The sequence below is a fragment of the Drosophila rhopaloa genome, unplaced genomic scaffold (genome assembly GCF_018152115.1).
Source record: "Drosophila rhopaloa isolate 14029-0021.01 unplaced genomic scaffold, ASM1815211v1 contig_115, whole genome shotgun sequence".
In the NCBI taxonomy this organism is placed as follows: Eukaryota; Metazoa; Arthropoda; class Insecta; order Diptera; family Drosophilidae; genus Drosophila; species Drosophila rhopaloa.
The window spans coordinates 15044760-15057356 of NW_025334990.1; the positions used below are offsets into that span (position 1 = coordinate 15044760).

At 39.8% G+C, this 12597-nt stretch overlaps 2 protein-coding genes and 1 non-coding gene across 3 annotated transcripts; 2 read left to right on the forward strand and 1 right to left on the reverse strand.

Moving 5' to 3' along the window:
• The first annotated feature begins 272 nt into the window (after positions 1–272).
• Positions 273–4900, forward strand: LOC108052905 (SAM50-like protein CG7639). Its single transcript, XM_017135442.1, has 5 exons — positions 273–443; positions 3071–3614; positions 3680–3791; positions 3852–4410; positions 4469–4900. Exons 2-5 carry the CDS (start codon positions 3106–3108, stop codon positions 4618–4620), a joined length of 1332 nt encoding a protein of 443 aa, XP_016990931.1. The 5' UTR covers positions 273–443; positions 3071–3105; the 3' UTR covers positions 4621–4900.
• Positions 869–12517, reverse strand: LOC108052896 (SH3 domain-binding protein 5 homolog). Its single transcript, XM_017135428.2, has 4 exons — positions 11965–12517; positions 2930–2992; positions 2678–2855; positions 869–2620 (listed from the first exon to the last, which is right to left on the reverse strand). Exons 1-4 carry the CDS (start codon positions 12004–12006, stop codon positions 1470–1472), a joined length of 1434 nt encoding a protein of 477 aa, XP_016990917.1. The 5' UTR covers positions 12007–12517; the 3' UTR covers positions 869–1469.
• On the forward strand, positions 8596–8677 carry Trnal-aag. Its single transcript has one exon. It is a non-coding gene; the product is annotated as a tRNA-Leu (tRNA).
• Positions 12518–12597: the final 80 nt, after the last annotated feature.

The following is a 12597-nucleotide window of genomic DNA, read 5'->3' on the forward strand; positions in this document are numbered from 1 at the left end:
AATATATTTATCGAATAACTTTTAGAGATGCTCCTTTAGCTATTTTACCGCTATGCCACTATTATGTTATATTTTGTATTAATTTATGTACAATAAACAAGCGCTACACAGCCAAAAAAATTATTATCGCGAATAAATATATTCTAGCCTAAGAAATTATTGATAAGAACATGCTGTTTCGGATATTTTTCTAGATTTACAAATTTCTGTCTCATTTTAAATGCTTATCTGGCTATTTCCCTCCCTAAACAGTTGGCAACACTGTGGGAGAAGAAGAAGCAGCTTGTTGATTTTCGGTGCCGCACGCGTTTCAGTCGAAAGTAATTGGAAATATTTGTGCTCGCGCCCGGTGCTATATATTTTGTAGTTATTAAAACACTAGTCAAACTAAATCCAAAATTCGCGTGTGCCCACTCACCAGCAGAGGCAGTACCAATTTGAAGGTAGGTCAGCTGATTGCGATTGTAGACAAAAACGGGCTTACATAATTTGGGGACAGAATATTTTGTTTTGCCCCAATAGATTTGGCTTCAAATGCAGCGAAAATGACATCATGCCAGATTTTTAGAACATCTGACATTATAGTTTTGTGTTTTTAATAATCATAGCACTGTTTCGGCTGCAGTTGCATCATTGAAAACGCACTCTAAGGTTTCGGTGACTAAATTTAAAAAGTGCCCCACATACCAACCCAAAACATCCAAAGTTATACCTTAAAAACGCTTGCTAGCTTCATTATTCAAGTTGTTAATTTATTTTGAACCAAATGGCAGAAGTACCTGACCAAATGTTGCTAAGTTGATGATAAGTTTAATCCAAGACTTCATAAAAATAACAAACAAACCAGTACAAGTAAAATCACGTCGAATCGAATTAGAATGCCATTTTTATTATTATTTCAAGTTTTAATATTATTCATCATGTTGCAAATACTTCTATTCCCTTACTCTAGGGCACCGATCATAACTTTGAATCATTATTTTGCAATCCACTACATGTTTCTTTGAGAGTTTCACACTTAATTATCTAATTGAATTCGTTACATTTCGACACTTTTATTTTATTTAAAGTTCCATTTGTGGTATTTATAGGCTAAACTATTTAGTGCATGTGCCCATTTGATTTAAATTAGTGAGTCTGCTTGGTTTTTTAGTTTAAGGTTTAAACATTAACTTAAAACTGCTTATTGTTTGCATATCAATCAATTCTTTTCATTTTGCTCTCTCGAATCACAAAACATTTACATAGTTAAAGTATTAACAGTGAGAAACAAATCCGGAGACAATAGATTAGAATGTATTCAACATTTATACGAAAATAGATGGTGTATATAGTATGTAGGTGTAGACTTATTGAGAGTGGTGCACTTTTAAATGCGGCGTTTAACGTTTTACAATCCATTTCATTTAATATAAACAAATCTGATATGGGGCTGGCTGGAAAAAACTCCACTGCCCCCGTGGTGCTCACTATTCCAGGGAGCGCCTGCGCAACTGCTTGCGCACTCCTCCGAAGGCAGCACTGCTGCGATCCAGGAGTTCGTTGGATAACCTGGCCAACAGGGGCAACTCCCGCATGGATACATTCACTGAGGGCAAGGGCGCCAGCTGCTGTTGCAGCTTCTTGATGGGCGTGGGCGGTGCAAGGTGATTTATCTGGTGGTGGGGTGTGACTGGCAAGCTAGCGGTGGTGGCGCATGTGGTGACCTTCACCTCGACCACATCGCAGTGACGTTTCAGGGCCTCGGCACCCAGAGAATCGGGTCGCTGTTCGGTGGACTTCAAGCGGTTTGCTTGCTGCCTCTTGGCCGTTTCCTTAAGCATCATCAAGTGGTCCAGTTTATCCACTGTGTCCTTGAGTTCATGCTCCCATACGTCGTTCTGTTGCTGACCATCTCCCCCCTCAATGGGACGCACTGCCAGGATCTTGACTTTCTGTCGTAGGGCCTCCAAGTCCCGTTCATCCACCACACCTCTCAGTTCGCCCGCTCCCGTCTCATCGTAGTCGCAGGCGTCCTCCTCATCTTCAGTTTCGGCAGCTGCATGGGGAGTTTTCACACCCAAGGACATCTGACTGCCTGCTATGGAGGGATAGTCGCACTTCTCCAGCTCCAGCTGGAAGTCCGGCAGCGATGGCAGGGCACTGGAAGTCGGCGAGTTCAACTCCGCTCCCACACCCGGCTCCCGGGGTCCTGGCGGAGTGGGAAAATCGCCCCTCTGCCTGTGTATATCCTCGCTGATCCTCTCCAGATTACGCAAGGCCGTGGAGTAGGTGCTCTTGGCACCCGCCACATGCTGCTGCAGCTCCTGGATGCGATTCTTCTGCGTCTGCAGCTGATCTTGGCACACCTGCTTCTCCTCGAAGTACGGCCGCGACTTGTTGATGCTCCGCCGAAAGCGATCCTCCAGCTGCTGAAGTTTTTGCTCGGCTGTGTGGAAGAGCCGTGTGCGTCTCTGGTGCTCAGCATGACAGTCGGCTTTCTGGGTCTCCGCATCCATTACTTTTTGTGTGGCATGGTTGAGCATCTCCTGCCAGGCATTGTCGAACTGCCATTCGTGTGAGTTGGACATAAAACGCTGCTCGGCAAGGGCCACCGTTTCTTTGGCCGCGGCATGGATTTCTAAAAGGATTGAGTTTACTTAGTGTTTTGTTTACTATTTATTTATTAAATACCAACCATTAGCTCGTTGGAACTTTACTGCCGCCTGCTGGCATTCGATTTGTGCCTCGCGTGCCTTATCCAAAGCCTCGTAATAAGGTCGAGCCTTCTCTATGCAGTTGCCCAATTTCTTGGAGGATAACTTCAGGCGGCGCGTTGACTCATTCAGCAGGATGCGAAACGTGACATTGGCCTCCTTTTGAAACCATAAAAAAAGAGTGTTTAGTATTACAATTTCTACTCCAAAATATGGAATGACTTTTGACTTACCTCTAGTTCAATTTCTAGTTTATTAATCTCATCGGTAGCACTATTGAGATTCTCCAGTTCAATCTGCAAACCAAATATATTTTATAATTAGTATTTTTTGTTATTATATGAGTAAATCTATAATAAGTTTCCTTTTTTTAGTATTTGCTTAACGCCTGCCCACCGAAATCAGCAAGATGCCTCAGTCGGGTCGCGACGGGCCCGCGTCCAAGGACTCTAAATACGACCTGAGCAAGATCTCAACTCGCGTGGATCGCGTCAATGTCAGCGGTTTGCTGCGCACCCACAACGACTATGTGATGAGGGCGGCGGATGGACTATTTAAGACTAACAACTTCCAGGATCTCATGCTGGAGGCCATGTCCACCAAGTCGTATCTGCACGAGCTGGGCATCTTCAAGGATGTGAGCGTGCACATTGACATTAGCCGTGGTGCGGATGCCACACCACAGGGTTACGAGGTGACCTTTAAGGGCAACGAAATGTCACGCATGATAGGATCTGCGGGCACGGAAATTGGTCAGAACGAGGGCTCCTTGCGAACGGAGCTGACTATTCCCAATATTCTGGGCCGTGGCGAGAGCATCTCACTTCAGGGCAGCTATAGCAGCACCAGGGCCAATGATCTACAATTGAAGTTCTGGAAACCCTTTTTTCACACACGCTTCAGGGAGAATCGACCTGAGTAAGAATCTCTTGTGTACTCCTCTCGGCCGCATCTTTACTTATAATATTATCTACTTTCTACAGATTATCTTTCAGCATTTTTAGACAAACGGATAGATTTGACATTAGCTCATTTCAATCGACTAACATAGGGTATACGGTGGACTTCTCGGCACATACCATGGTTGGAGTGGATGTAAGTCAACCACATTAGCAGGAAATCCGTTTTTTTATTACATTTTTTCTTCCTTTTTAGTTGACTCACTCGTTGCAGTATGAGAACTCGATTAGAGATGTGGGACTACTCAATAAATCAGTGCCCTTCGCCATACGCGACCATTGTGGACCGAAATTGGCCTCTTTGCTGCGCTACTCCGTTTTGTTTGACAATCGGGATGCCACCGTATTCCCCACCCGCGGTGTGCTCCTAAAATCAGTTAACGAATACTGCGGTTTGGGCGGCAACATCGCCTACACCAGCAGCACTGCCCACGGAGAATTAAATGTGCCGCTGTTTGCCGGTTTGGTGGCACAGTTTTGCGGTCGCGTTGGTGTCGTTAAAGAGACCAAAAACACCACACAGCTGCCAATTAACTCGCTGTTCTACTGCGGTGGTCCCCTGACCCTCAGAGGATTTAAATTTGGAGGAGCTGGTCCCGTGATTGAGGGCACACCCATTGGAGCACAGACTTTCTGGTGCACAGGTGCCCATCTGTGGGCACCGCTTCCCTTCGCCGGAGTCTTCAAGAACCTGGCCAGCCACTTTAGAATGCATTTCTTCTACAACATTGGCAACAGCAATAATTTCAGCACAGGTTTGTTAATTCTATTTCCTTTCTTATAACTTGGATTTAATAATAACTTTCCTAATAGAAAATATGCGAAGTGCCTTTGGTATGGGACTGGCGGTAAAGCTAGCCGAAAGAGCCCGGATTGAACTTAACTATTGTGTGCCAGTGCGACGTCAGACCTCGGATAAGGTCCTAAATGGTTTCCAGTTTGGCATTGGCTATGAGTTCGTCTAGATGCCTGTTTCCCCGCATCCTGTGACTAGAGTTAGTCCAAGCAAAAGCCATGAGAGTCACAACAGCCCAGTAACAAACAAAATCTAACCCACAACATATGGCTGCCTTGTCCTTAGTTTCGAGCGTTTAGATATTCTGTTTCGTATTCTTTGTCAATGCATTTTATTTTCCTCTGAAAATGTATTCGTAGTCCAGCGATCATTTAAGTAGTTCCTAAGCCTTGTAAATACTTAAAACGAAAGGTTAAACAAATATACAAAAATGTTAAAAAAAAAACAAATATTTGAATGAGGATTCTTGATATCTAAATGCCAACGCAGAATATTTTTAATGACGCATTTACCAAGAGGGGAAGATAGCTGAACTTAAAACATGAAATTGCATTTATAGCAGACAGCTTTAAAGTTACGATAACACAATTTTAAAAAGCCACACCCTTGCTGGATTTTGAGTATTATAAAATATTTATCTCATTCGAGTCGTAGGTCTAAATTCGTTTTGGATCTGTGACTCAAACTTCCAACAAACAGTGGATAAAGTATTTTAAACAAAAAGACTAACAAAAAAGGGACCTCTAAATCAGCAAATGAAATTTTTTTGTTTATGAAAAACATTTATAATTTATGACTCTATAAATGCTATAAAGAGCTTTAACATTTATGAATTTACTTATCCAAAGGCTATAAATTATAAAGATTAAATTTTGAATTACTCAAACTTTTAATAGATAAAATGTGTTTCAAAATCGAAAGTGCAGTTAGTCATGTTTATCTTGAGTTGATTTATGTTCTTTTTATTAGCTACATATTTTAACACAAGTTGAAATTTATGGGCATATTAATATAGCAGCGCCAAATAATATTTGAAGTAATTAAAAAGTTGAACATTAGTGGTATTTGTAAATGTCAGGTTTCTCGTTTGTAGATTTATCATTTACATGAAGACAGCCGGCGGGCTGGTGTTCATGGATCGGTGAACTGCATGCGGTTACAGTTTTTTGTTTGGACTTTTAAGGCTTTTTTGTTTTTGGAATTTCGGTTCGGGACCCACACCAGATTGTGGTCGAAAAACTGGTTTTAATTATAATTTTTTTGTTCGTTTTGTATGCCCCTTTTTTTACGGCAGCTTTTATTAAGGCTGTCCCAGTTTGATTTTTATCGTGTCCGTTGAACATTTCTCCACATCCCGGACATGCATAAAACTAAAGATGATGGCGGGGGTTTTGGTAAGGGCATGCTCGAGTTGCCGCTGTAATCGAGATTGATTTAAGAGCCAAGACCAACCGAGCCAAGTGCGAGCGAACCTCTAAAATACCGAAACTGGTTTTTTCGTGTAAACAAACGAAACCAGTTTGGGCATCCGGCGCAGATGAACATTTCAACACTTGAACTATCCAGGAATTCTGCAGCCCAAGGAACTAGTTTGGTGCATTTCGCTGCGTTTGCCTAACGAACCTATTGGCTAATGAAAAGTTCACTTGTTTCGCCCTTCACTTTTTAACAGTTTGCCATGCAATTGAATAAGTTGGATAAAAAAACTCAGGCAAAGGTAAGTAAAACTTGGGGCCCTAGACCTCATCACTAAAGCGCATATAGCGTATATACCCTTCTTCGCCAATGACGCACAATCAAATGAGTAAATACCATAAAAACATTTTATTACAATGCGATTCAATTGTAAATACTGGAAAAAAGGTTAACATATTTACCCGTCAAGGCAGCTGTGTGTGGCTGGCAGAAAAATATTTGATTATCATCAAATAAATAAAAAAGTATTGTGCATAAATTAAATGTTGAAATGACGACGCAAATTGAATAAATATTTTCACAACTTCACGTACAAACATACAAAATGCAATTGGGATAAGAAGATTGTGTAAATACGGGGAATATTTTTAAAGAACTTAATTGAAATATTCTGGGAAAATTTGAAATGAAAAGGGCTTTGTTTGCTGAAAAGTAAATAAAATCTAACAAACATAATTTCATCAGTAAGACTCCCCTTCAATTATTGATTTTAAACGTTAAATTTAAAGCTATCCACAGGGTCAAAACCAAATGGAACGAGGTCTGGTCTGAAACGTTACCAAATCACGCGATATGCGGACGCTTTGGCGTGGATTTTATTTTGCATTCGTCAGACTCGCGTTGTTAAAGGGCAGCTAAAGCTCAACTTGAGTCACAGTCTATGAATAAAGCCAATCAAATGCTAAAGGTTATAGCCAGGAGCGTCCCTTGGCTAGAGGAATACCAAGAAAAAGATGACGTGAGAGCGGCTCGTTAGGATCCAAAGCAATTCGTCAGACACGAGGGCGCCTCCTACACCTACTCCTAGACGGATAAAATCGAGGATGACGACTGTTTGGCTAGTAACACGTCAGTCTCAGGTGATGTTCTCAAACAGACATGGATACATTGCTATAATTAAATTAGTGTAATATATCGAGGTTTTAAGTTTCGATCTGTTATAAATTTTTAACAGCAAAGCCGTGGATTACAAATTCAACTGCCTATTAAGACATTTATTTTAAAATAGTATGCATGACTACAACATTTTCCTAGCGCAACCTTTTCCACCCCTTAAATGGCAACACCCTACCTCATTATTAGATATCATATGATTAGTTTATTAGCTTATCCCAACCACTCACCATGTTCTGCTCCCTACTCCTAGCACCCCTTTGTTCCCGCCACTCCCTCCCGGTCGATTTTTTCAGAGTTCCGCAATGACGCCAGCTGGCCTTTGTGCCGGTGGCGTGATGCCTCCGCCGACTACGTTGACCTGACCTACATCTGCTGGTGACAGCTTTCTCCCCTGCCTCCAAGAAAACCACCCCTCTTTTCTGGGCAGACTTTGGCAAAATGGCAAAGAAGAAACTGTAATGGAAACCAACATGAAATTTACATCGATTTGCCTTGCGCAACAAAAAAGGAAGTCTCAGGCACTCGTAGGACATTCAACTCAGGCGGAAATGTACGTCATAGGACGAATATAATGCGACGATTGTATGGAAAAACCCCTTAACTTACGGCAAAAATAAAACAAAAGTGGCACTGTTGAGAAAGTCTTTGGTGGTAGGCCAAAAAATAGTTATATAAAGGAAAATCACAACGGCGATGCGTGAGTGAATGTCGGCGACCCGAAAATCCAGTCAACGTAGCTTGACAATTGCAATTGACCGCATAAAGTTTTTTATTTTTAATTAGAGTTATGTCAACTTGGAAAAAAAGTAAACCAAAAAGCGAGCCAAAAAAAGAACGGACAAATAAGTATAGTTTTGTAGAATTCGTGTGGCTGACCCACTTTGAACAAATTATTTTCAATTGCTATGCTAAGTTATATTCTCAGCTTTCTCTTTATGATATGACCAAGCAATTTAGAATCAAAGGTCAACTAAACTCAATTTAGCTTCAAACAAGCTTTATGAAGCTCTTGAAATGGTCCGTATATTTGTACAATTGATACAAGTTCATGACTGATAAGATTGCCTCTAAAAATGCTATCTCGACTGATTTGATAAAGCAGGAAATGACTGCCTAGTTCAACTGCATAAGCCCCAATCATTGAATGTCATTAACAATTCCGACGAGCGAACAAAGCCAAGCCAAACTTAATTCATTAAGGCTGAAAAATGAGTGCGGTAACCGCTCGACGAAAGTCGCAACTGTGTTATGCATCATTGACTATAATATAATGATAATGATGATGATGGTGGTGGTTGAGGAACCCCTGGGGGATTGCACCCGTCGAAAGGTTACAAAACGTTCGGTTAACTGAGAAAACAAACCTTCTGATAGAGGTAGTTTATTTATGCAAGTGCAAATCCAAGCTGCTTTTAATATTTTTTATTTTGTTCCATTCACAAACTGGAATGCTATTCAATAAACTTCCGACAATTGTTTTGCTTTGTTCACTATAAATAAATGGGAATATGGGATTTGCGATGAGAAGCGCTTCTGACATTCAATAATTGTGGGTAGCGTGGCCGAGCGGTCTAAGGCGCTGGTTTAAGGCACCAGTCTCCTCGGAGGCGTGGGTTCGAATCCCACCGCTGCCACAATTGAAAATTTTTTTTTCCCCACAGTAAAAGCGAATTTTTAACAGCATTCCGACTTTAAATAAAAACTAAAAAATTGAAGAACTTCTTGAGAAAATCTTATTGGTTAAAAGTAAATGCTTTATATATGAGGAGTCGTAGAAATGAACTTGCAAGTTAAGCACAATTCATAATATTAGATAAGCTTACAAAATATCATATAGACTTTAGGGGGACTCCTGAGATATGAATATAATATAAACGTTGACTCATTTATCGAACATGATTTTCTGATTCATAGACGCCTCACTTGAGTTCTCTAATTCGCGACACCAGAACTCTCACCTTGGTTACGTAATTGAGCACCAGGTAGCCAAATGTCATTAGTCATTTTTAATTTTTATCAATTTGACTTGCGCCCAAAGTTTCCCTTGCTAATCTAATTATCATTATCAAATGGGGCAAGGCGAAAAATTATTTTTAAATTGTTGCTAAACTTTTTCCACTAATTTCTGGCAATCAAAAGAAAAGGCCCCTTTGTTTATGTATTAAAGCAATTATCGTCTAATCGATAAGTAACGCTTAATTATGCATTCGTTTGGCTTTAGAAAGTTGCGGCGAAGAAAAATAATCTCAAAGCACGCAAATACCTCTATTCTTCAGCTAAGTGACGCGTGTGGGATTGTGTATAAAAATAAAGTAAACAAATAATTTAGTGGAAGCAAAAAAACATCTGTATAGACACACGATTTAAGTCAAATAGACTTTGCGCTATCATCGCCGCACTATCAATTCTTTTTCTATTGTTGTCGTCATTAACTCAAAAAATCTTTGAAGATAACAAAATTTGCACGCGCAAAAAAAAAAAAAGGAAAACAATACTCATTGATAAATCATTGGCAAATTGAAGGCAAGAAAAACAACAACAACGACTTTGTCTAAAGAGGAAGTCGAGCATAAAAAACATTGAGAAAGAAGGCAAAAATAGCAAAAGCAAAATATTTAGCGTTTTTGGTAATATAGCATGTATTTGTTGCCTTTCTGAGAATATACAAACTGGTTTCACTACAATTTAGCATAGCAAACTTTGTTTATAGAGGCACTCTAATGATTGTTTATTGTAAACGAGCGGTTTCTATCACTCATTTCAAGTGTACCCTCCTATATATTTTCCCATACATATACTTTTGGACATTATCGACGGCTTCAATCTAGTCACATGCCGTCTTGTGTGGTTGGGTATCTAATGTTGTTAATGACTTTGCGCCGCGTGTGACGTCTCCCACTAGGATTTGAATTTAAAAATAGATAATATTATTGGAGGTCTACAGCAAGATTTTCTTTTGTCTCCCAAGGGGGATTCACAATGGGAATATTTGTTCAGTTTATCCCTTGGCTAAGGTTTTTTTAACGGCTATAACGCAATACTAAGTTTATAGAATGACTCTGTAAAATTTTATTGGAAACTATTGAATGAAGATTTATAACGAAATAAACATTCAGTTTTCTGACACGTAATGTGATTTTCAAACTTAGAACAGTAATAATAGTTAAGTATTTAAATTTTATCAAGAGGAAATGTTTTTTTAATAAAGATTCATACTTTTTCCATTTAAGTCCATTAAGCAAGTGTGCGATTATTTTGCGTAGTTGAATGAGCAGCATATAAATCTTGATTTATGCAAACTGCGACTCAAGACACATTGTATTGTCTGCCTTACACAATAAAAATAAAATCAACATAAAAACAAGAAAGGAAAGCTAACTTCGGGCGGAGCCGAAGTTGATATACCCTTGCAGAATACTCTGTAAATTATATTCTCCAAAATTATTCATATGATGCATTCTTAATACTCATAAAAAATCCCAACTTCCTAACTTTAAAAACACCAAAGTTATGACATTTCCAATCGTTCAGTTATATGTCAGCTATAGGATATAATCGGCCGATCCTTATGAAATTTGGTAGGTCGGATTGGCTGGCCAAATATAACACCCATAGAAAATGCCGACTTCCTAACTTTACAAACACCAAAGTTATGGCATTTCCGATCAATCAGTTATATGGCAGCTATAGGATATAGTCGGCCGATCCTTATGAAATTCGGCATGTCGGATTGATTAGCCAAATATAAAACCCATAGAAAATCCCAACTTCCTAACTTTACAAACACCAAAGTTATGGCATTTCCGATCGTTCAGTTATATGGCAGCTATAGGATATAGTCGGCCGATCCCGGCCGTTCCGACTTATATACTGCGTGCAAAGGAAAGAAGGGTGTGTGCAAAGTTTCAATTCGATATCTTTAAAACTGAGAGACTAGTTCGCGTAGAAACAGACAGACGGACAGACAGACGGACAGACAGACGGACAGACGGACAGACGGACAGACGGACAGACGGACATGGCTATATCAACTCAGGAGGTGATCCTGATCAAGAATATATATACTTTATAGGGTCGGAGATGTCTCCTTCACTGCGTTGCACACTTTTGACCAAAATTATAATACCCTCTGCAAGGGTATAATAAAAACAAAAGGCGTTTGTTTTTGTTGGTGCTTTGACTTGCGTGTGCGCTTTGGTATTTCAATTTATTAAATTTGTATGCATACCTCTCCCAAAAATGCGAAGAGAGGAGCAAAAAAGAAGGGGCAAAAGATAAAGAGCAATAACCAAGTTGCACTTGAATCTCATTTAGGTACCCGAGTTCAAATTCATAGAGGAAAAAAACCCAAATTACTGGGAACTGCGTGGGATTACTTGACACAGCTCCGTGTACTCCCTTTTTCCTGCCTTTTGTTTTGTATTTCACAATGCATATTGAATCGATTCGTTGGAAAAGGAAACTTGCAATTTGCTTAAATGCTGTGTAAATTGATTTTCTGTGTTGGTTTTTTTCTTTTTGGGTATTGAAAACCAACAAAGCGTAAAAAAGGTTCATGCAATAAATGAGTAACGAAATGGAATGCAAAATCGGCTGTTTCCTATTCCCCCAAAGGCTGAGCTCTTTATTGAAAAAGTAAATACTTTAGTCAAAGTTTAATGTTTTGTTTCTCGTTTGTTACAGTAAACACCCTTGGTGGTTTTGTCAATGTATCGAGTGAGCACTGTACCATCAAAATGTGCATTGTAAAAGAGAACAAGAAAGAGATAGATAGAGAGAACTAACAAACAGAGCAAAAACAAAGCAGCCTGATTTTTGTTATTGTCGTCATAATACCGTTCAATTTAGTGCCAGGCACGAAAGAGGGAGAAAGACAGGGGAAAGTATGAAGGACAGTAGGCAAATTGCCAAATTAAATCACCTGAATTTGCGGATCCAGCTCGCCTTCTTCTGCGCTCGACATTTTCACTGGTTTATACTGATTCCGTTTCCAAATGCAAATACGTCGCCAATCGCGTTAATTTTCACTTTTCTGTCGCCCGCTTTTCAATTGAAAAACACTTTTGCATTTCGCTATTTGATCTCGTTGTTTACACACACACACACATCCTCCGTCTATCAATTTGCTAGCTCGTGTGTGTCTTTTGTTATTTATTTTTCTGTGTTTTCCCAATATTATGTAAATTGGTGTTGGCCGTTTTAACTGGTAATTTGTTACGCGACAACAGCAATATTAAAACAACTATTTCATTTGCGTTTTACGTTTTAGAATGAAGTTAAATACGAAAGAGGAGAGTCGGACGACTGACCCGCGCGATTACGATAAAAGTGAACAAGACAAACGGTACAACAGACAGGGCACGCGGCTTTTCACCTTCTCCTCTGCTCTCAGCACAAATATATTCAATTATTACGCTTACAAATGCTAAACTATCCTAAAAATTAAAGACGCGTCCGACCGCGGCGAAGGTGGAGAAATATCTAGCGGTGCGCAACCGTCGATGCCATCGACATTTTCAAAATATCGGCTATTCATGTCCCCGCTAACTATCGA